The following is a 24,603-nucleotide window of genomic DNA, read 5'->3' on the forward strand; positions in this document are numbered from 1 at the left end:
TAAACAATTCCTACAAGATTGACAATGCACTATTTCAGTTTCAGTAATTTTGGTTCTGAAGGTTTGCAGGGAATTGGCATTTTTACCTTACATACTCAGAAGCTTTGCAAACAATTTAAAAGATTATCTAAAACCTTTAAAATCCTTTAAAACGAGAAGTACATCTATGTATTAATAAAATATTAAGGATATTAAGCCATTTTAATGATGTAAATAAAAAGTCAAGCTTTTATTGGGTAGTTACAAAAGCTCTAATTAGATTCGTTCTTTGTTCCTTTTTTTCTTAAGAGTTTTATGAATAGCCAAAATAGGAAAAATGAAATTAACTGTTTGTTTGTTTGTTTTACCTGTTTCTGCTTTTGTGAGAGGTTCTCAATGTCAACTAGGATGCAAATGGGGCATTGTGGGAGACAGGAGAGGAGAATCCTGGGGAGAGGACTGGAAGCATTGAGGGTAACCTTTCAATTCCAGCGCGAAGCAACAGTCTGAGAGGAGGTGAAGATTTACCTTCTCCCAGGCACAGACAGGGCTAGGTAGGCGGAGATGGACTGCAGAACCCCATTAAAAAACCTCCGGGTGAAGGAGAGCGCAGGCTGTCTCCAAGCCCTGGGAGGTGGGAGGGCTATCTTCTTTTTTCAGAGCACATTTCTGCACAGGTCTTTTTATTCTCACTGCAGCTCACTCCCTGGTGGCTTAAATTACGGTAAACGAAATAACGTCCGTTAAAAGCCACTTCTGAGGGGGTGATTGTTGGGGGTCTTTGAAAACACAGAGGTCTTACACAGACCAAAAATATGTGCCTAGTTAAAGATACAGAAAGGTTTGTAAGTGAATATATCTCTGGGTACGTGCGTGTACATGCACGTGTAGGTATGCACGTTTAGTTTCTATACCTTATGTAAGTTTTCTGTCCAAAACTTTCCTCGTCCGTGCGTTCCCTACCATGGCGCATCTAATCTGTCTGCCCTATTTGCGGCTGCACAGCTCGTTCCTGCAGCCGGCTGGGGTGCTGTTGCTTCCGCCAACGCCGCCGTCAGCCAGAGCGCTGAATAAATGCTGAAGGCCAGCAGGCAACGCACGAGTAAAGGAAACGCTCTCCTCCTGCCCATCTCCTTCGCCACGGCCTCCACAGTCCTCCCAGGTGACTCCCAAACACAGTAGAAAGTTGGCCCAGAGATAGGGCGGACGCACGGGGAGGTGGGGCGCTGGGCGGCTGAGGCCGGGGCCAGGAGAGGCGGGTCCTGCAGCCCCGGGAGCCCCCCGCGGCCGGCCGCAGCAGCAGCTGTCACCTCCTGGCCTCGCCGCCCAGCGCACCGGAGCTCGGAGCTCCCGGACAACCCGGGCCCACGGCTCCCAGCAGCAGCGGCGCTAACTGCTCTCCCCAAGCACAGGTCGTGGGGTCCCCAGCTCCCTGTCCTCACCCCGGCCCGCCCGTCGCCTCCGCCCTCTCCCGGCTGCAGCGGGGCCGCGCTTGGCGCTCCCAAGGACTCCCCGCCACTCTCCCCGCACGCACGGCGGCGGCTGCTGGATCCCCGCGCGCAGCCCGCAGCCCAGGACGCCCCCGGCCGGACCATGGGGACCCGCGCCTGAGCATCCTTCAGGGCGGGCGCCAGGCGCGAAGGCAGGGGGCGGGAGGAAAGGGGCGGGGGAATTCCTGATTCCCTGGCAGACCCTGGAAGTTGTCCTTAAATAAATATATCGCCGGCCCGCAGTTGAGCAGCCACCTCGTCAGAGCAGCATGTGGACTGGCTCGCGGGGTCCCCTCCGTGCTCTGTGCTGTTGCTGCCGCCGCCTCTGTCAGAACAGCAGCTGTCGGCAGCAGGAGCCCCGCACGGGGCGCGGAGCAGGGGCGCGCGGCCACTGCCTCCCCGCGCGTCCTGCTGGCCGCTTCTTCTCGGGAGGTGGCAGTCGCTGTTGCTGCTGAGAAACCCGCCCGCTCTCCACCGCTGGCCGCCTGGTGAGGAGTTCAGACTGCGCCTCCGCCCGGACCCACATGGCTTGTTACCTGGTCATCAGTTCGAGACATCTCAGCAATGGGCACTACCGGGGCATTAAAGGAGTCTTCAGAGGACCCCTCTGCAAGAACGGATCTCCCTCTCCGGTAATGTGCGCGCGCACACACACATACACAAACGTTCCAAATTAACACCGAAAGATATTGAGACATAGTATCCTGATACAATGAGTAGGTGGTGGACATCTAAAACGTAAACCTTCTCCATAGGTATGAAGGTACATCGTGTCCCTTTATACAATTCATTGACAGACTGTGACACAGAGAGGGGTGTGTATTTACATGTGTATTTTCAATCCAGTCAGTAGGATCTATAGTGCTATGGATGTAAATATTTACTGAATGCAGCTAACTGCCGGGCTCTGAAGGTAGCTCCTCTGTGCTATGTCAGCTTATCAGTCTCCTGATTTGGGCAGTGTAGAAAGTTTGAGTGCACGTTATAATGTGCTTTTGTGAAGTCGTCAGTTGATATTAGCTTAATAATGCTGCAAAAGGAAAGGTATAGGGCGTGAAAACTTGGTTATATCTAATGCTTAATATGCACATTCTTTAAGGGGAAGCAAAATAATTCTTTATGGAAATATGAGTTGGATAGTTGACTGTATAATATACAAATATATTAACATGCAATTAGAGTGATTGCTATTTAACTTAGTAAACTACTCAATTTAGTTACTATTCAATTTATTCACATTCTTTTTATGAAGTAATTTTGTCCAAATTATATGCCTTAAGTACATTTTTAATTCATTTCTTGATACATACTATAAACTAATATTTTAAGGCTCCAAATGTGTTTCAAGAAAATATGTGTGAATGTATATGTGTGTGTCTGTGTATGTGTGTGTAATTTATATGTATATTAGTTTTGGACTACTAGTAACTATCCAAACTTAAAGACCAAATTTTGTAGTTTAATATAAAAAACAGTATGTAAGTCTATATTATATTGAGAGGAAAAGCTGAAATTGTCCAATTTTAATTTTTTTATGTTTGATACTTTTCATCATGGTTTAATGCTTCATTGGCATGAATTATTCAAAACTGCAACATATTATAAAAATATTTGATTATTAATAAATGCTTTATGTAGTTTGCATGAGAAATCTAAAATCAGAAAGTTCAAGTGCCCAGAGATATCACTAGGATTCCTCATGACAAACTATTCCTTCACATGCTTTTATGAACTATAAAAAGTGGGGTGTTGCAACTGCTCCCCCCAACTACTGTATATAGTATTGAGTCAGAGCTGTTACATGGAAAACACTTTTTATATATGTACTTAACAATTAAACTCACAGGATTAGCAGGCACTTGGAGAATTCTAGTTGAATAAAGCTCACATTCAGTCCCTCTAAGTAGCAGGTCTGAATCTTTCCCATTTTTAAAGATTCTCAGAATTGGCATTTCTGCAGTCTCAGCAAACCACTTTAATGTTTAACAACAACTCATAGTACCAAGAGAATCTTTCGTACAGCAAACTTAAATCTTTGAAATTCCTCTTTAAGCCCATTTCATCTAGAAAACCTAGAATGTTCTGCCTTTCTCCTCGGTATTATTTTCCAACACTTTGATAATCTCCATGCCTGTCTCTCTTACCCTCCTTTTGGTTATAGAAAACTAAATTGGGTAGTGCATTGTAGTGTTTGTGCCTTAAGATTTCTCAGTATTAAAGGAGAATTGCTTCATAATCTTACACAGTCTAGTTCTTTCTATTCAAGTTGGTTAGACTGTGGTGTTCATCTTCCCAAATCTCTAGGGCTTGCAGAGGAATTTCTGTTGCCTGGTTGAAAAGTGTCCTTTCTCTCCCACTTTGGTCACTCATCCCCCAAGAGCCTGACTGACCCTATAGAGACTGGATATGTGAATATGGATGAGAGAAGACAGCCCATTGACCGCATGGTTGTGTGGGTTGACCAGGGTTCACCAGGTACTCTCCATCCACAAGGCACTATATTTATTCACTGCTGGACTGTTTTTTACTACAGTACAAGTTCATTTACTTTGTTATCTAGGATTTACAGTTTGACTTGCTGGAAGATTCTATCCAGTATTTACACACTTGGATGTACTTAAATTACATATGCATCATTTAAAAATGTCTAAATTAGATAGTATAGGTACTTTCTCAAAACTATTTGATTTACTTGGCCTTCTTTTACATTTTATTATGGAATTTGCATGGCTTTTTCAAAATTTGAATAGTTTCTCATGTGAGCTGGGCAGCGTGTGAAAATTTATGTTTATTCATTCTCTGTCATTGGCAAGTTGTTGAGATGAGTGTTCCAACAAGTCAAAGTCCTCTTCCCATTACATAACACTTAGTCTTTCTCCCTAAGTAGAAATGGATTACTACCTTCTGGATCTTAGACTCTCATGCATTTGAAAACTTTCCTAATCTAGGATAAATGTGTGTTTGCCTTCATTATTAATTAGTTGCAAGTATGAAACTGTAAACTATAGTTATAGATCATTTTTAAATTCAGTAATACACATTCCCCAGTTATTTTCAGGTTGATATAACTTTACTGATTTTTTTTCCTTTAGTATAAATGTTAAACTCAGAGATCTATAAAATATATTCATGTATTTTAAAAAATATAGCTACTCTGACATTATTATTTTTTCCACATTTAGTGCCACGAATGACCTAAAATTGACCTCTACATCAATTACTTTAATTATTTCCACTCACTGAAACTCGGTGTATTTAGGATAGAGGTACTCTTAGTTGACTTAACTTTCACTAAGTTTTCTAATACTTCAACTTTGGTCCTCGCCTTTTTAATCTATGTGTCTTTCCTATTAATTTTGTTCCACATTTTTTTTTCTGTTTGATTAGAGCTGTTTACATGTAGAACATGGTCTTAATATTTTATAAAACAATTATTGGTTAAGACTGCTTTCTAACTCTGCTATAGAAAGGAGAAAGCTACAATCCTTTTTTGACATAATAAGAGTTTCTTCTTTTGTAGTTCTGATATAAATATACATGGATAATATGGATAAAACATTTTGCCTTCCTATAGTCATAATTATTTAATTATATAGGTAAAGTAGTTGTATACATTTATGTTCAAATCATGTCTATAAAATCTGAACATATAATATTAAGCTAAAAGTAAAAAAGCGATTATATTTATTTCAAAGGATTTCATTTAGAAAACATGTTTAATCATTATATGGGATTGTTATAATAAATTCTTAATGAGTTATGTGAGAAAGAAAGCATTTTACTTCCAAACGATTTTTTGCAGATCAGTAAACTGAAAATCCCACAGTGAAATTCAGCTTCTGTCTTCAGAGTGAGAACATGGAAATGTCTTTTATCTATTGCATCTCTCTTCTTTTTAGAAACTGTGTGTGAAAAAATAGCATACTGCTTTTTAAACCTAATTAAAATATGAATAATTGATTGGAAATAGTTTATACTACTTTAAATCCAGGGATATATTAAGGAAAGTAAAAGAAAAGAAAATGAGCGAGTGTTTTATGGCACTTAATGGCAAAAGTCTATTTTTAGAAAATGCCCATTTTCTAAATTCTACCACAATTCATGATACTTATCCACTACTCTATCTAAACTCTAAAATAATTTGACTGCATGATGACTTTAAAAATCAGTATGAGATACACATATACATATTATAGATAGATACACATTGCTGTCTATACTCAAGCTAAAGAAGTTATTTACATATTATATTATACAGTCTTCTATCATCAATTATATTAATGGTAAAACTTTGTTTTAATAACTGGGAGCTCTTAGGGGACCCAGTAAGCCAGCCAGCATATGCTGCTCGGAAAAAGTGGCTGTTCAACTTAATAATTAACTTTAATATCATAATAATCAATAATTAAACTATTAATTGAGAAAACAGTCTATAGATGAATTCCGTGTTCTTGAACTTCTAAGTTCTATCACTGTGTTTGAATTCAATAAAGCAAATATCTTCTATGTAACAAGAAAAATATATTTGACTTGATTCTTAGTTATGTAATCTAAAATAACAAGTTTAGATTTGAATGTGGTGTAGTTAATAGTGAGACTATCATTCAGGATACCTATTGATTACAAGTTAATAATAATGGTAGGTATATATTTTATCTGTGTTACACATTTAGCTTATTATTACTGTTTTGAAGTTTAGCTAAGCTTATATTTCTTAAGAAGGGCTTATTCCTGGGAGCACCATAGTTAGACATCAAGAAATATCTTTTTCTGGGAATGCCTATTGTTTTAATGTATTGGGCATAAAGGAAATTTTGAGAATTGTCATTAAAGTAGAAAATCAGGGTCGCTGGATTTTTTTTATTTGATCTCAAGATATATATCTGATTAAATGGCCTAATAGAAGGAGTTAGGATATAAATAAACAAGAATTTTAATTAGACTAAAAGTCTTCTACAAAATCCTGTTAATAAATTACAAATGTATATCTATAAATGAAAGAAGTTCTAGAAGAGATGAACTACCTTGAAGGTGGATCCATCCAGAGAAATTCTTAAATGAGGAAATGAGTTCAGTTAAACTCTTGTCCTTTTTTTCTAATTTGTGTAATATCTGATTGTGTATATTTTCATTTATGCTTCATAAATACATGTTAAAGACATTCAAAAATGCTTTCAAAGTGATGCACTTTTCAAGTGCCAAATATAATTATGAAGACCCGCCCTCCTGTAGAGAAGTCACCTGCATCCTCTTCTTGAATTTGTGAATACATAATACTGCCTTTCTTGTTGTTGGAACTTTCAGTTGTTTTCAATAAAGATGACTTAGTTACAATTTTTATAATACATGTTTTCTTTTTTATGTCAAATGTTATATAAAGCAACCTCCTTTCTTCTCATTGCCTTTTCAACAATTTCCTTTCCTCTAACTGATTTCAAGGACTTTGTGATTCGCACCTATGCTTGTTGGTAGTTTCCAGAACAAATTGGTGTTTATTTGACTTAGGAAAGTTTCCATAGTCAGAAGACTAAAATAGGTACTTGAGTGCAATCATTTTTGGCTTTTATTAGGTTATACTACGTTTATTTCATAATTAAAATTTGAGGGCTCAGATCCCTTGATTGGTTTCTTTTAGCTATATGACTAAGGTGAACTCTCTATTTTAGCTTTCTGCTCCATAATTTGGAACTGAAATAAAAATGAACACGTTGGTATCATGTGTAGGCTAAATGAGCATGGCATTTAACATAGAACTCTTTGTGACTTAAAAGAAAATGTAATGTTAGTTGTACTGCGAGATTTTTGCTGTATAACTCGTATGTACTAAAATATATATTTGTATGTGTTAAGTAATAGCAGAGCTTGAAATGTCAGTTGGTTTAAGGCTGTGTTGGAAGCAAAGAGCAAGAAAAATAATATATATTTCAAATAACTGTCAAGTGCATTTCAGTGTGAAGTTGGTTTGTTCAAAATACACATTGTCATAATTCTTTGGTATACATGAACATATTTTGTAGAAAATAATTTTAATAAAAATTGAAATAAAAATGCTGCTTTGATTGAAAATGCCTTTGGGTTGTAACAAATGTAGTTTTTCATAAAAATTCAAGTAACCCTTATAAAATGACAGCTGAAAAAGCCTTTTGTAGATAGATTTTACAAATTAGGTTTAATTAGAGAATAAGATCTGGAGAGAAAAATTAAATATTTGATATGTTTCCAAGAAAAGTATAGTTATAGTGATAATAGCTATATACCAATTCTTAAGTTACGTAGTCTCTCTTGCTTTGGAAGTATTTACTAAACTTGGAAGGAAATTCTGAAAAGATGAATTATTTCCTACCTTAGACAGCGTTTTCAGTTGTAACTAAAACACCCTAAACTTACTGAAGACAAAAAATACAAAACAATATTATGGTGTTCAAAAGGGAGAAGAACCTGTAATCCCAGCATTTCGGGAGGCTGAGGTGTGAGGGTCCCTTGAAGCCAGAGCTTGAAACCAGGTATTCTAGACCACCTTGGGCAGCAAAACTATTTCTACCAAAAAGAAAAAAAATTAGCTGTGTGTCGTGGTTCATGCCCATAGTCATAGCCACTTGGAAGGCTGAGGAAGGAAGATCACTTGAGCCCAGGAGCTGGAGGCTGCAGTGAACCATAAGACCACTGCACTCCAGCCCAGGCAATAGAGGGAAACCTTGTCTCAAATATTAATAAATAAATAAAATAAAACAGAAAAGGGGATTTTGATTTGCTTTTATTAAAATATTCACTAGTGATACTAATTTTCCTGAGATGGCTCTCAGATAACATGTATTCAGGTAATCTGTTTTGATTCAAATTTGATGTCTAAATTCTAAACATATGCTTCTGAAGAACTGATAATATGTTTTTCTTTTAACAGAAAAGAAGAACTATATAGTTGCATCATTTTCTTTTCTTCTTTGGCTGGAAGAGACAAATCTGTGGCTTAGCAAAATGTTAGGGATTGATGTTGGCCTTAATAGCAAAACAATATACCCATCTCTGCTCCTCTGCTATTCCTAGTCCAGCTCTGATTTTGTTTCCGATGGCTCTCATTATTTTTACATTTATATTTTGCTATTTTAATGTATAAAGTTTCTTTCAGATAACTTAGATCTGTTGTGAAAACAAGTTGGGTGGCAAATCAATAATAAAATATTGAGTACCCAAATTAAGGATGCCATGCAGGATTTTGTACTGGACAGCAATGAGAATGATTCATAGGGATTATTCAGTTTGTTCATTTCTAGCAAGTATAATTAGGACTGCCAGTTTTCTTTTTTTCTTTGACAATTGGCAATTTCCTTTTGGCAAATTTTATTTCACTTTTGTGTGGGTGTAAGAGGCAGAATATAGCTTATTTTGAAGCGGATATTGCCAGCTTTTTCTTTTCTTAAACAATCTTCTTCCTCTCTATTCTTATTGCCATCAATCCTTATTCACTTCATTCACATAATTATCAAGTTTTTCAATATCTTTTTTGGCTCACACATAAATGTTGGCATATACTTCTAAATCCAGAGATACTAGCCCTCGCAAATGGTAAGAACTACTCTATTTTGTACACTCATCCAACCTTATAAGTTTCTTCCCTATTCACCATTCACACATAACTTTCATCTTTAGTTCAGAATTTACAGCTTTCCCCATATCTCCATTCAAAACCCACCTACCAGTGTTTTTCCACTGCCCTTCTTCCCACAGCTATTACTCAGCACTTCACTTGCCCTGTGTACTCCTCAGCACCAGACAAATACAGTCAGCTCCCCACTTTCCACTCATGTATGTCCCTTCCAGTTCTTTATTTTGCTGTGAATAATTATATTCTCTAACGTCTTCCTTGGCAAGCAAAGGCTATATGCATTTTCTTTTTGTGATTGAAATAAATGCCATAGTCTAAACAAAAATAACCATAAGGCCTCTTTTTTAAGTGACAGAGGATGGAGGCATGCCTTAAGTTAGCCTTGTCCTGTTGATTTGCTTCATCTGAATATAAAATGAAGAGGCATGGAGGTGGCCATATTAGTTGCATTCACACTATCTAAAAATGTTCAAAATCTTTGAGTGGTATTTTAAGTGTAGGTGCATGACCCAACCTGTAGCTACATTTTTAGCTTTCACTGTTTATTCTTCCACATGATTATACTATGTCCAGTTATATGAAGAGTTCTTGATCATGACATATTTGCAGACCTTTCTGCCATCCCTCTGCAATAGAAGAAAAAAATTACCCTTCATTTTTTGGTCCATATCTTATATGTTCTTACAGTCTTAACTAAGGAGTTCAGTCTTGAGTTTCCTTTTACAGGTCAAGTACATCCCTTATAGCCTGCCATTACATCCATCAATTGCCATCATATCCACTGAAATCCTTGGGGTAAGTCTGCTGTCATCCTTATGTCTGCAAAGCTTCTGCTTTATTTATTCAATAAATACTTGTTGAATTAATCAATGGACATGTGACTAAAAATGAATGATGAACAATGTATTATAAGAGTCTTCATCATTCAGGACATTGCCACTGATATCTTTGACAACACTGTAGCTGGTATTAGGAATACTGAAAATTTCCATATAAAATGAAGAGGCATGGAGGTGGCCATATTAGTTGCATTCATGCTATCTAAAAACATTCAAAATCTTTGAGTGGTATATTAAGTGTAGGTGCATAAAGTTATCCCATCGTTGACTTTAATGTTTATATTATGATTTAAAAACTACTTAAACTTAACAAATTGCTGTGAATACCTTACGCAACTTTGCCGCAAGAATTATCTAAAAAATTGGGGCTAGCTCTGTAGTTTAGGTATGTATTTATTTTGAAATTAGTGAAATTTGAGGAAATCTTATGTATGTGTTTAGGGATTAAGAACATTAACTTACAAATATTGGTCTGAGCACAGTGGCTCATGCCTGCAATCCTAGTACTTTGTGAGGCCGAGGCAGCAGATTGCCTGGGCTCAGGAGTTTGAGAACAGCCCGGGCAAGATGGCAAAAACAATCTCTACTAAAAATACAAAAAATTAGCTTGGTATTGTTAGCATGTGCCTCTAATCCCAGCTACTCAGGAGGCTGAGGCAGAAGAATTGCTTGAACCCAGGAGGGAGAAGTTGCAGTGAGCCAAGATCATGCCACTGCACTCCAGCCTGGGCGACAGAGTGAGACTCTGTCTCAAAAAAAAAACAAAAACAAAAACAAAAAAAAAAAAGAATTTGCAAATATTGATTTTTATGTTTTCAGTTTCTATGATATATTATACCTAAATATATTTCTCTGTTTGGTTATTACTTTTGGCCACTGATGGAAGGACAATATTACAGGAGGATCAAAAATGAAGGCCCTGGAGTTAAAGGGCCCATTTTCAAATTCTAGTTTTGCCATTGGCAGGAGTTTTATAACTTCTCTTGACTTCAGTTTTAACTTCTTCAAAATGAGGAACAATGGTTCCTAATATGGTGTAAGTGCTTGACATTCATTGAGTGTTCAGTAAACATAAACAATGACTATTACTCAGATTGTGTGCATTGATATGTGTGCATGCATATATATACCTGATGTTGGAGTGGGGTAAAACTTCCAACAAGTTTTGTCAAATTAAGACAAGTTTAATTTTCCTTGTCTTAGTTAATTTAATGATTTCAGTAGAAAATAAATAGATTTCAATGGAAATTTAACTGGTATAAATATATTCCCTTTGGTCCTGGTGGTAGGTCCACAAAGAATATTTCTTCATAGAGAAGTTTTTCCCCAGTTAGATTTTTTAGAATGCAGATGGTTCTACTAATGGATTAGGCGGTCACCGTGTTCATGGCAATGTTTCTCACTTTAAGATCTAGCAGAATCATTTGGTCAATTGCTTTAGGTATAATTTAGTGCCTCCTATTAATCCAAATTGCAGAGTGCTTTATTCTATATGGCATTTCAGAACATCTTTTGCTGAAGGCCACAAGAAACTGAAGACTGGTATATATAAATTGACGTAATTTGTACATGAGTTAGTTAAGCCATATTTTTTCATTGGCAGGTATTTAATAGTTTCTGAGAAATGAATTACAAGTTAGGAACTTGATCATTCCTTTCCTATTTAGGAGTTTACACTAGGTACATAATAAGGAGGAAAAATCATGTTTTTTAATCTTTTTCTTTTTTTGAAAGAGAAGCAATAATTCCCTGACCAGTGACCATTTCAGCCTCTGAGATAGCAACACCCTGAAAAAGCCGCAGGGTGGTTGTTGCATAATTGTTAAGAATCTCCAATTTCCATGTTTTGTTAGCACTTGTCCCTTCTCAGACCAGTCAGGGGTATACTCTATAAGAGAAGCTTGGCCTTCTGAACAATAAATTTTATCTAAAATATTTAGTCATCTAGGGTGGACATATAGAAAGATAGTAACACTTTTAGGAGTGAAGATAATCTATATTTTTGTATGGTCACTTTCTTAATACAAATAAACATTTTATCAGTTGTTAATACATAGTTAATTTCTTTGCCTTATTTATAGAATATAAACGTTGGAAAGACCCTTAGCAATCTAGATTAGCCTACCATTCTGTATTTTAAATATGTCACTATGGTAGGCAGATTAGTGATCTCCCTAAGATGTTTGTATTTTAATCTCCAAAACCCACAAATCCAGTATATTACATGACAAAAGGGACTTTCCAGTTATTATTGAGTTAAAGAGGCTGAGATGGTTATCCTAGATCACACAGTGGGGTCCAATGTAATCACAAGGGTCGTAAGAGGGAAATATGAATGTCAGACAGAAAGCTTTGGGGATGTTACACTTCTGACTCTGAAGTTAGAGGAAGAAGCCACAAGCCAAGGAATGCAAGTGACTTCTTGAATTTGGAAAGGGCAGGTAAATGGATTATCTCATAGGGCCTCAGAAAAAATCACATCCTTACTAACATCTGTGCCCAGTGGAGCTCCTCACCTGGAGGATTTACTAACATCCCTATTTGTGCCCAGTGGATCTTCTCACCTAAGATAATAAATTGATGTTGCATTAAGCCAGTAAATCTGTTAATTCAACCACACTTAACCTTAACATGGGTGACTGTTTCCAGTGGTGCAGTTCTCTGCTTATGAAGGTGACTTCTCCTGTGAGACTAATGAATTAATGTCAGGTCTCCTGTCTCTACCCAAATGCCCCTTCCTCCTTCTTTGTTTTACTCACTGGACTTCAGTGTGCCTTTTTGAAGCAAGAGTGTAGGGAAACAAGAAGAGCTTTCTGTTAAACATAGTATCCCTTTAAATAGTCAGAAACAGCTGGTAAATTTCACTGTTAAGACATAAAAAGGACTGAAACATTTGTGAGAACAAAGAACATCCTATGCCATGTATATCACTTGCATTATTTCCTTATAAATTGAAATTTATGCAACTCAAAATGCTTTACTACGTAGGTTTGAAATATAATATACTAATGGTTCTTATAGTCTTGATAAGGTGGTAAACTCAGTATAACACTATCATATATTAAGAAAAATACTGTTCATATTTTTAAATATTACATACTTTACCCAGATGTTTCCCTTTCATATCATCTACATCCTGTATCCAGAGGGTAAACAGACAAATAAAATCATTTTAAAGACATATCTTAAGGCTTTCTCTTTGGTTTTTTAGTCTTCCACTTAATGCTATTTTTCCCCTAGGAATCCACAAAATTCTTAGGGGAAAAATGGCATTCGTTTTAAATAAAATGTGATGTATGAATTGAAGTAATAGCTATAATTTCATAAAATTAAAAAAAAATTCCATACTAGACATAGTGGCAAATAAATGGAAAGTTATTTTTTAACTTTTGTATTAAAGAAGAAAATAATCTATAAATTGTCATGAATCATATGTGTACAGCTTTTTGATGCTATGAATGTAGACAGAGAACAGTACAGGCTCTGGAGGCTCTATTTTAAAAATTAATATTAAAAGGAATTTTAGTAAAGAACACACATATTTGCAGCTGAACTGACAGCAAACTATTGAAAGAAGCCCTCATTTCTGGGTGTGGATAGGTAACTGGACAATGTCTCTGTTACTTCACTTTTCTCTTTCAGTTTGACAGGCCAAAGCAAACTTACTAACCATTTAAAAGAAATAAATAAGAGAATACTGATTAGGCAAAAATGAAATGATTTATGCTAACAAAACACACAGATTATATTAAGGGTGACATCTATGAAGTATTTCATTATCTTTTCCTTAAAATTACATGTCACCATTCAAAGATCTGATCATCACGTGAATTTAGAACTCTTGCAAGTGGCTAGGAATGGTCCTTTCTTGAGTTTTCATTATTTGAGAGGAGACGTGAATTATGTATTTAGTGGTGAGACAACAATAAATGATTAAGAAAAGAAAGCCACAGCTTGGACTTCTCACAAAAATGAAGTTTATGTACAAATAATATGTAAACTTCATTACAAAAGTTGTTATACTTTCACAAGCATGTCTGAAGATAAAATACAAGTTTTTGTCACTATGGAAACAGGGTTATTCCCAAAAATATTGTAGATAAAGCCCAAACGATGCTGATTTAAATAGATTTAAAGAATTGATCATTTATTTTAAACCACATTCAATGTTTTTTCAATATTCATGTTCTACATTTTATACATTTAGGAAGTCTGTGTAATATTCCTGGGAGACTCTTTGGTGACCATCACTGATGATTTGCTCTCCTATCATTGAAACAAGATTTGTGAAATTGTGTTATAAACGAAGAGTACTAAAAAGAACTACATCTTCTTTATGTGTCTCTTCCAATAGTAGGTCATTTTACTGTAGATTTGTTGTTGTTGTTGTTGTTGTTGTTTTCGTAAATCATACTCTGTTTCAATCTCTGTGATCATCAGCGTGCATACCACCCCTGAAAATGATAGAGCAAACCAGTCTTCCACAAGGAATAGAGCAGGTAAAAAAGCATAGTTAAAGAGAAATTATAATTGAGCTAAAATATTCATAAGGAGTGCCCTTGGGTGGATTTATATAGTACATAAGCATCACTGAGTCTGAAGTTCTTAGAAGTAGACCAAATACATAGTAACTGGAATACAGCATATGATCTGATTGTAAGACAAATTTAGGTTCGTGAAATTCTAAATTCTTCATGAAGTCATGAATATAAGGCTAGCCCTAGGATTTAATATCTGATCTTTATAAGTGCTGTGTTTTATGAGGCAAGGAAGTAACCACAAACTCAAAATTTCTTACTCCCCTGTTTGGAAACAACTCACGAATGTTTGACCATTGTATTTCAGGTGTTGGTTGTTTTATTTTGAAAGCTATGATATCCTTTGTTCAAAGGAAATTCTAGGAGCCAGACAAAAGAGACATAAGCAGAATTACTTTATTTAAAGGTAGTAGGAAAGTCTTGATTTCAAGGAAAAGTTCTTCCTTTTTCTGTGTTATCTGGGCAGGAAAGGTGCATTTGGCATAAGCCCTGAATACATTGATTTGAATAACACTTAGATGAATCATGAAAGGGAAGCAGCTGCTGTTTCTAAAACATGGTTAAAATTCATACATCTTACTTGGAGTAATTAAATTAGCTATCTGATACACTGCCAATTAATTCCATCTTGAAGCTTTGATTATATGTTAGTTTCATTCTGTCTGCAGTTTTTATGAAAAATGTTAAAGTGACTTTGGGAGTTCAGCCCTCAGGAAGGATAAATTCAAGGAAGCACAAGAAATTTTCCCCTGAGCTAAGTGTTCAAGGAGGAGGGGAGGCCCACTTTAAACAGTGAAGTGGGAATTGGCCGGTATGTGCGGCAAAAACTTTGATATAGAAGGATCATCTGGAAGAGGCCAAAGAGTTCTGGAATTCAAAATAAAAATATTTCAATTGGAGAGTCAAAGTCATTCATTCATTCAGTTAGTCAGTCAATCAATCATGTATTCTACAGATATTTTTTAAGGATTTACTATCTGTCAGACACTTGTTGGCCATGTAGCAAAACTAAAAGATAAATCACATTGTGGGAAGAGAAGATGCATTTTCCATAAACCAAATAATATTGGGAAGTAACACTACTTTGATAAATGACTATATTAGATTGTTCTTATATTACTACAAAGAAATACCTGAGACAGGGTAATGTATAAAGAAAACCGATTTAATTGGCTTATGGTTCTGCAGGCTTTACAGAAAACACAATGCTGGCATCTTTTTTTTTTTTTTTTTTTTTTTTTTTTGCTTCTGGAGAGGTTTTAGGAAGCTTACAATCATGGTGGAAGGTAAAGTGGGAACTGGCATGTCACATGACCAGAGCAGGAGCAAGAAAGGAGAGTGAGGGAGATGCCACTCTCTTTTAAATGACCAGATCTCATGAGAACTCATGTCATGAAGACAGCACCAAGCCATGAGATATCCGCCCCCATGATCTGAACACCTCTCACCAAGGCTCCACTTCCAGTACTGGAGATTACAATTCAACATGAGATTTGGGTGGGGACAAATATCCAAACTCTATCAGTGACTAAACTCCTTTGGATAAAAAAAAAAAAAAGAAAAATATGAGATAAGAGGCATCTGAAATGGATAAACTGAAATAGTTATCTCCATTGTCACGGATCAGTTGGCCCATGTACAAACACTTAGGTCAGAGTTTAAAATTAATTTAGATCTATACAATTCTAAATTTTTATCTGGAGACTTTTTAATTTTGCTCTTTTGTTTTTTTCTTCATATGGATTTCTCAAGATTTTTTTTTTTCTTTTGAAACTTCAGCTACCTACAAGTGACCAAGGGGATTACAGTAGTTGAAAGGCTCCTTTTAATCCTCTTGGTCTAGTTGTGGGGTGTAGCCCATGGCCCAATACCAAAAGTGTGATCAGCTGAGGTCTGAGGGGATGTTCTAGGTATAAGAATGAGAGGAGAGAAAGCATTAGAGAACTAGATTGGACCTGGTTTAGTGTGAGGGGCTGAGTACCTCTTTTTCCCTAGGGATCTACATGTAAGAGAGGCATAGTTGGTCCCTGTCCGTAGTGAAGGTTCTGTTTCTAATCCATGGAGAATTCTCTGTTCCCAGTGGCCGATGCCAAACAGTTTAATTTAGCTGCTGCTAATGCAAATATACATTAGAGATATTGATTCATCCTACCAAGTATTTACTCTTCCATGTGAATAAAGTATCTGGAAACAATTCTCTTAACCTCAGGTGTTGTGTCTCTGAAAGAAAAAGAGGGAGACCACTGAAAAGAGTAATTAGAGCTGAAGATGAGTTTTACTGTAAGGTTCTGCTTTGGTGAGATAGGTTTAAGGCCCTCTAGATTGTGGCGACCACAAAAAGGAAGCTCCTAATAGAAAAATGAGGACTTAAGGTGAGCTCTGTGCTGCTCTGTGTGGAAGACCCTGTCACAAAGGTTCCCAGTGATCAATTCCCAGGGAGATTATGGCTACGCCTTGAAGCTGGTGGAATTCAGATATTAAGTTTCCACAAACATTTTGGGGTCCTTACTACATAATGGGCACTGTTTCAGGTGCTAGTGATAGTGAAGTCAACACAATGGGCATGGTGTTTGTGTTAGTGGAGACTAAGACAAGGAAGGAAGATAGGTAATAAACAGATTTTTATTTCATAATACCCTATATATAAATTTATAAGAATTTGAAATTCTTGTGAAGATAAGTAACTGATGCTAAAGAGAGATATAACAGGGTGACTCTATCTAGTCCTAGAAATGGGTAAGACTTCCCAGAGTAAATGATACCTAATCTGAGACATGAAGAATGAGGAGGGGTTATCTTGCCATGTAGCCCTGAGTCAGGACCCAAGAAACAACTCTTAGGAGGTCAGCTCAGAGGCTAAGGGGCTACAAGAAAGCCAAAGCTGATAGCTGAGGGCCAACCATACAGGACCTTGTAGGCCATGTAACAAGGGAATAAGGAAATCATCTAGAGTAGATAGACATATGGTCTTTAATCCAAGTACAGAACTAAACATGATCATTCTGTGGTCTCAAGAGGAGATCTTCTACTTCTCAGTTGTGCCAGATGAGATAGGTAACCATGGCTTTTTTGTTGTTGTTATTGTTTCAAACAAAAATCAGAAATAATTTATAAAACAGAAAATAGGAGTTCCAAAGTTGAATCATCATTAATTTAGTCACATGTGCAGTAAGTTCAGGATACATTCCTGTGTATAACTCTATAAAGTTAATTTTCAGTTCTTCTTTCCTTATAAGAAAGAGTCAACAGATGAGGCAACTCTCCTCATTTCTGAAAAGCCTCTATGGCTACTAAAAGATGAGTCCTTTCCAGTGTTGCTTGGTGACAAAAGTTGTATCTTTCTATATTTATTTAAATTTGAAAATAAAAATTGTGATAACATGTAAGACTTTGTGGTATAAGTTGCCTTGCATTTCTGCATTCTTCCCCTCCAATTTTAAGGAAAATTTCCCTTCTTGTACTAAGCACAGGTAAGTGCTTAAAGCTATTGATTTTAGAGTTGGACTGAGCTGGTTTGACCTTCCATTCCAGCTCTGACTAGCTGTGTGACTACTTCACCATTAAGAGGCTCAGGTTGTTCACTTTTGGTGTTACTTGTCTTCATAGGGCCTTTGCAGGCAGTGAATGAGCTAATGAACATTAAGGGCTTACCATGGGGTCTTGCACATAGTAAGTGTACAACAAAAGGAGCTAATGAGTACTTTGATCACAGTTGGCTTGTTCTGTCAAAAACAGGTTTCCATGACCCCTTAAAATGTTTCAGTTGTGAATGGGAACTTAACATTTTTACATCAAATTGTTGAAATTGTTGCTCTTCTCGATTGCCCTATCAGATTGCATTTTACGTTAGCTGATTTTTCTCGGGAAGAGAAGTGTAGGCATGGGGGCCAGTTAGCATTATGTTGAGCACAGCTCTTGCAAATAGCAGCCCAGTGTTTTCACAACTCTCATAATAAAAATGTTCAGTGCGCCCTACTTTCCTGGTACAGTTTTAATTCAGGATAATGATACATTTGAAGTGGCTTTTCTATTTCTCTTGATTTTTTTGTTGTTGTTGTTGTTTTTTGTAAGAGAAAATTGAGTGTTAAGTTGTTTTCATGAACTTGCTGCCATGTGGAGGGATTCTTTTTTCCTCTTTTCTATAGGGATAGATATTTAATCTAAAACTACTGTCTGTGCTGGTAAGCATCCAACCTCATTACTGTTTAAATGTCTCTTACTGTCTTTAGAGATTCTAATGAACCCCAGTGAGTACCCATAATCCCTACCCTCACCCATGTTTACTATTTTTATTTAAAATAAGGAAATATTAGTGTAAAAACATTTGTATCCGTGTCTAGTCACGATAACAGAAATCATTCTCGGCTTTTAAAACAGAGAGAATCCAATACGAGAAATTGTTTACCAATGTGTTAAAAAGCCTGAGAGAAAAAGGAGTTAGTTGCTATTACCCAGAGATTAGTAACTGCAGGAAATTACTATTGCCCCTAGAGCTGGAAGGGCAAAGGGGAGAGCGGTATAAATGGCATTAAGTGGACCTTACAAGCACGTACCCTGGGAGTGCTGCTGATGCTTCTGAAACCACCTGACCTCTGCTTTTCAGGCATCTTGAGCTCAAAGTCCTGCTGGTGCTATTGGACTTGCTGACACGGTGAGTGACTGGTACCTGCAACCAGTGGCTGCTACCGTAATAATGCTGCTATTTCAGAGTGGCAAGCACTGGATCTGGCGCTGCTTCTGCCACAACCCAAACTCATGAGTGCTAAGATGCTAGGGCAGGTGGACACAGAAACAGAAGAAAATTTATCATGGCTTCTTTCCTTCTCCTAACTTCCACTCTCAGTGCTTTCTTTTGACAGACCCAACCAGAAACCAGCTGGCAAGGGGATCTGGGATAGGTACTTTCCAGGCTCCAAGCCAGCAGTTTGCAGGCATGCTGTCCCAGAGGAAAGGAGAAGGAATGTGAATAGAACTGATAGAAATCAGACAAATACTCAGCACTGCATTTAGACCATTTAATGTAAGATTGCAGAAACTGGCTGTGTGTGGTGGCTCACACCTATAATCCCAGTGCTTTGGGAGGCCAAGGAGGGTGGATCACTTAAGATCAGGAGTTTGAGATCAGCTGAGCCTAAACCCCATCTCTACTAAAAATACAAATATTAGCTGGGCGTGGTGGCATGTGCCTGTAATCCCAGCTATTCAGGAGGCTGGGGGACAAGAATAGCTTGAGACCCAGAGGCAGAAGTTGCAATGAGCTGAGATCACAACACTGTACTCCAGCCTGGGTGACAGAATGAGCCTCCGTCTTCAAACAGCAACAAAAAAAATATTTCAGAAACTAAGAGAACTAAGAGAAAGGGGCATTAATTAATGAAGGAAATTATTTTCTGAATATATATATGTTATACAGAAATTTGAAGAATGGGTATAAATATTTATGTTCAACTCACACCTCATATATTAGTTTCCTACTGCTACTGTAATGAACTACCACAAATTTAGTGAAAAAATATCACATAAATTTATTATTTTGCCTTTCTGTCGGTCATTGCCACTGGGCTAAAATTGTTATAGGTAAAGCTGCCTTGATTTTTGGAGACTGTAAAAGAGAATCCATTTTCATGTTTGTTTGTTTGTTTCCAGCTTCTAGATAGATGTTGCCTGCATTCTTTGGCGCATCGTAGCCTATCTCCATTTTTAAGCTAGCACGTTCCTTTCATGCTGCCATCTTTGGGACTCTCTGCAGTGAGAAAAACTCTTCACTTTAAAGAACTGATGATTAGATTGGACTCACTTGGATAAGCCAGGATACTCTTGCCATTTAAATGTCTTTAGTTTTAATAACATCTACAAAGTCTGTTTGACGTGCAAGACAGCACTCACAAGTCCTGATTGTGGACATCTATGAAGGTCATTATTCTGCTTACTATATCTCAGAATTTTAGACTCATATGCATCTGTAGTTATTCACTAGCTATTATTTTCCTTAGAAATTTCAAACACGTAATCTTAAAAAAAATATTACTCCACCAAATGTGCTTCTACCTTTGTTGGGGACACGGCTTTCATCTAGCAACTTAGGCTTGAAGCTTGAGAATATTTTTCTGTAGTCCCTCATCACATTGGTAAATCTGCTAATTTTCATTCCTAAATATATCTCCAATCTACTCCTGTCCTACACTTCTCTTACCATTCCCATATCTTGCCAAGGAATGTAGGCATTACCCTGAAAGTATTTCTTAATTAATGGTGCCTAGCATTGTGCTAGATGGTGGAGCAGCTGATACCTGTGCATAAGGTATCTATGTTGTCTGCTCCAGTGGAATTTACAGACTAGCATGGAAAGTGCACATTCAACAAATAAATCTGTGATAAATGTCCATTTCTGATCTTAACACTCATGGCTCCCCTGTTCCATTTTCAAAAATGGGGGTTTTAAAGTTTCTGAATATTTTAGAGAGAGAACAATTTGTGTTACTTAAAAGTAATCAAAGTAAGTATGTTTTGTGTATGTGTGTCACTTTTCCCTGATTCTGACATATAAAGATGACAAAAAAGACTGCTAAATTACATGTCAAATTTGACAATTTAATTTTAATAAAATCAAGCTAGAATGGCTTTAGGGCTCATCTCCATCCATTATTTAAATGGGGTTAAATGGAAGATTTTAGGCCCTCACACTAGACTTAATGAATCAGAATGACTGGAGTGGGCCCTCGGCTATGCATTTTAAACAAGTATTCCATGAGTTTTTTGTGCCTATTAAGATTATGAAATTATTGAACCAATGTCAACTCATCAATAATCCCTGGATTTATAAAACTGAGGCTAGAGGATGAAGAATATTTTACGGCTTGCTCACCTTCTGTTCACTCCTTTTTCCATTAGTAACTCCTGTGAATATACTCTCTAAAGCTTCCCTGATGACTAAATTTCTCCCTTGTGCCCAGTTCACAATCACAGTAACATGTAGGAAGCCCTCACTATATGCCAGACATAGGTGCTGAAGTCAGCCTTTCACATGTTGTCATATTTAATTCTTCACACAACCTTAAGCTGGAGACACCGTTATCTTTCATTTTGCAGATTAGATGAAACACTCAAACTTTAACTTCACATTTTACTGCTAGTGCTGGGGCTTCTTTCCAGGGCTTTCAAATTACAAGGCTCAAATGTGAAACCACTTCTCTGATAATTGACTATTATTTCCTCTGTGCCACCATGACAATTTTTACATTCTTTATTACAGAATAATGACATTTAAATGTTGGGTTCACGTAACTGTTCTCCTTTCTTTGATTTCTCCAGCAGTAGGATCAGTGTCTTCTTTATCCAAGCCGATGGCAGCCCTAAGGTGCTACAGGGTCTATGGCTTAGAAGATACTCTGTAAACTGTCCAATGGGTCATTCATTCATCCAATCTCAGTTGGTTAGAGTGAGTCAAAATGTAACTATAAAATAAAAATAAAGTTTGGGTATATACATAATGAAATTAAAAGATAAAACTTATATGAAAACGTGTGCAACATCACTGATCATCAGAGAAATGCAAACCAAAACTACAATGACATATCATTTCACCCCAGCTAAAATGGCTCATATCCAAAAGACAGGGGATACCTAGTGCTGGTGATGTTGTGGAGATAAAAGAACCCTAGATACTGTTGGTGGGGATGTAAATTAGTACACTCACTAAGAACAGTTTGGAGGTTCCTCAAAAAACTAAAAATTACAGAAATATTCATATCTTTGGCAGTTAATATGCATGTATAATTAACTGATGTTCACACTTTTTAGTAAGAAATTAATGGTAAAGACTCTGTCTTTTTCTTTTCTTTTCTTTTTTTTTTTTTTTTTTTGAGACAGGATCTTACTCTGCCACCCAGGAGGGAGAACACTGGCATGATCATGGCTAACTGCAGCCTTGACCTCCCAGGACTCAAGTGATCCTCCCAACTCAGCCTCCTGAGGTGCACCACCATGCCTTTCTAATCTTTTTATTTTTTGTAGAGAAGGGTTTTCACCGTATTGCCCACACTGGTCTCACACACCTGGGCTCAAGCGATCCTCCCACTTCAGCCTCTCAAAATGCTAGGATTACAGGCATAAGCCATTGCATGTGGCCTAATGGTAAAGACTCTAATTGGCAATTACAAAAAACTATAAAGACACTTTCTGAGAACCCAAAGACACCAAAAGTGTGTAACAATTCAAAAGTGAAGCACGTATTTTTCAATAATATTGCCTCATGTAAACTGCAAATAATGATATAATGTGAAAGCCCTAAGTTATCTTTCTTCATAGGAAAAAATAAAAATGTATATTTTGCTTTCCTTATCATTATGCACTTTTACTTATTTTATCATATACTAATTCTGTTCATAGGAATGAATATTAAAAACTAATTTACACATCAGGTAACAAGGCCAGTAGTATTATTATCTCATTCTTTTAGGCACATATAGTTAAGCAAACAATTTCTTGTTAGAAACACATAATGGAAACAAAACCCCATAAAACTGACACAAGTCTTTTTTAATATTAGAATTCGAGTTTTTTAAAATAACAATAAAAAATCCTTCATATGTATATTAAGCCATTTAATTGAAATAGTTGGGTAATTTTCTGATATTCACATTATTATTGAAGAATATAAGTAGGGTTTCCATAATGCATACTAATAAAAGTTAATTAAATGATCAGGGTCTGATTATCTGAATTGGTATTTAGACATTTATTGAAGTGTAGCTCATATTCTTCCTGAGGACGTTAAGAGCAGCAGCAGAAGCCTGCTTAAGGACTTAACCTGGGCTTTGTCTTGCTAAGACATATTCTAGAATATCTTCGGCCTACTTATTCCTTGTTTCAGAGACATTATAGATCAGCAGCTTGACTAATTGGCCTGACATTCCTGAGGTCTCCCAGGGCTGCTGGTCAGAATTCAAACCCTTCTATGTCCTTGTCACAAAGCTGATCATCATAACTGCATTATGGAAAGAGTGAGCCAATAGACTATATGCCAAACACAGTTTAATTCAGCAAACATTTATGGAGTTGTTAATTATTTTCTTATATCATTTATTTTATATAATATTTATGTGCTCATTCAATTTACAGGTGACAAAACTAAGGCCCAGAGGCTAAACAACCTGCTCAAGGTCACTGTTGGCTAGTAGAATTTCTGAGATTTGAACACAAATCTTCAAATGGGAAACCTAGGATTCTTTCTGCTATGTGTGACTAGGTTGCATTGAAAAAATTTTCGGTTTATTTAGGCTCTTTTTTCCTTCAAGAGACTAAAAACCTTTCAACACTTTAAGTGACTTAAGCAAAAAAGGAATTAATTGAATGAGCGGACTCAGGGGTAGAAAATGTCTCCAGGCCCTGGCCAAGATGGGAAAGGAAATTGGGAGCGGAGGTGACTCTGTTTATGGTCTATTTCCAAATCTCTCAACTCTGCTTCTTACTTTAGCTTCATAATTTGCTGCCTTACAAATGGGCTTTCTACATTCATTTGTAAGTAGTGACTATTCTGGCGTGTGTGTGTGTGTGTGTGTCTGTGTGTGTGTGTGTGTGTGTGTGTGTGTGTGTGTGTTAACAGGGCAAGAAAGGAGAGAAAAAGAGATTGGGTTGGAGAGGAGGTGGTGACAGGGTAACACATTTGTATTCTACCCAGGGAGCTATGGAAAGAGACACTCTGAGAAAAGTCCATGGGCAGCTCTATCTGAAGGAGATCAGAGGAGGGGTAGGGAGGATATAATTAATAGAAGTGATCTGCATTATTTACGCAAAGCCTGTTTTGTACAGCACTGTTAAACACTGATAGTTGAATCTCTGTTTCTTCCACTTGATTGGGAGGCATTTTATTAATCTTAATTGGTTTCTTTAGTTTAATATAGTTATATATACACATATATGTAAATATATTCATATGTATCTATATACACTAATATCTCCAACTCTCTGTAATTACATCTCAAATATGCACATGTATATAATACTATTTATACAAGCACTTTATTTCCATTAATCAACTGGGAGTCTTCTTCATCAAAGAGATATTTTGGTGCTTCTTCTAGAACACATAGTGGGAAAACATTGCCTTATTGTCATTTGTAAACTAATTACTTATGTTTATGCAACCACCACTT

At 36.8% G+C, this 24,603-nt stretch overlaps 1 protein-coding gene across 1 annotated transcript in view; it reads left to right on the forward strand.

Annotated features, from left to right (window-relative positions):
* The first annotated feature begins 947 nt into the window (after positions 1 to 947).
* The window catches only part of ZNF804B (zinc finger protein 804B), a 529,772-nt gene continuing 506,116 nt past the window's right edge, over positions 948 to 24,603 (forward strand). The window contains exon 1 of the mRNA XM_003921179.4: positions 948 to 2,101. Coding sequence (XP_003921228.1) covers positions 1,994 to 2,101 — 108 coding nt within the window. The 5' untranslated portion in view covers positions 948 to 1,993. The remainder of the gene's footprint in view (positions 2,102 to 24,603) is intronic.

This window comes from Saimiri boliviensis, chromosome 10, assembly GCF_048565385.1.
Source record: "Saimiri boliviensis isolate mSaiBol1 chromosome 10, mSaiBol1.pri, whole genome shotgun sequence".
NCBI lineage: Eukaryota > Metazoa > Chordata > Mammalia > Primates > Cebidae > Saimiri > Saimiri boliviensis.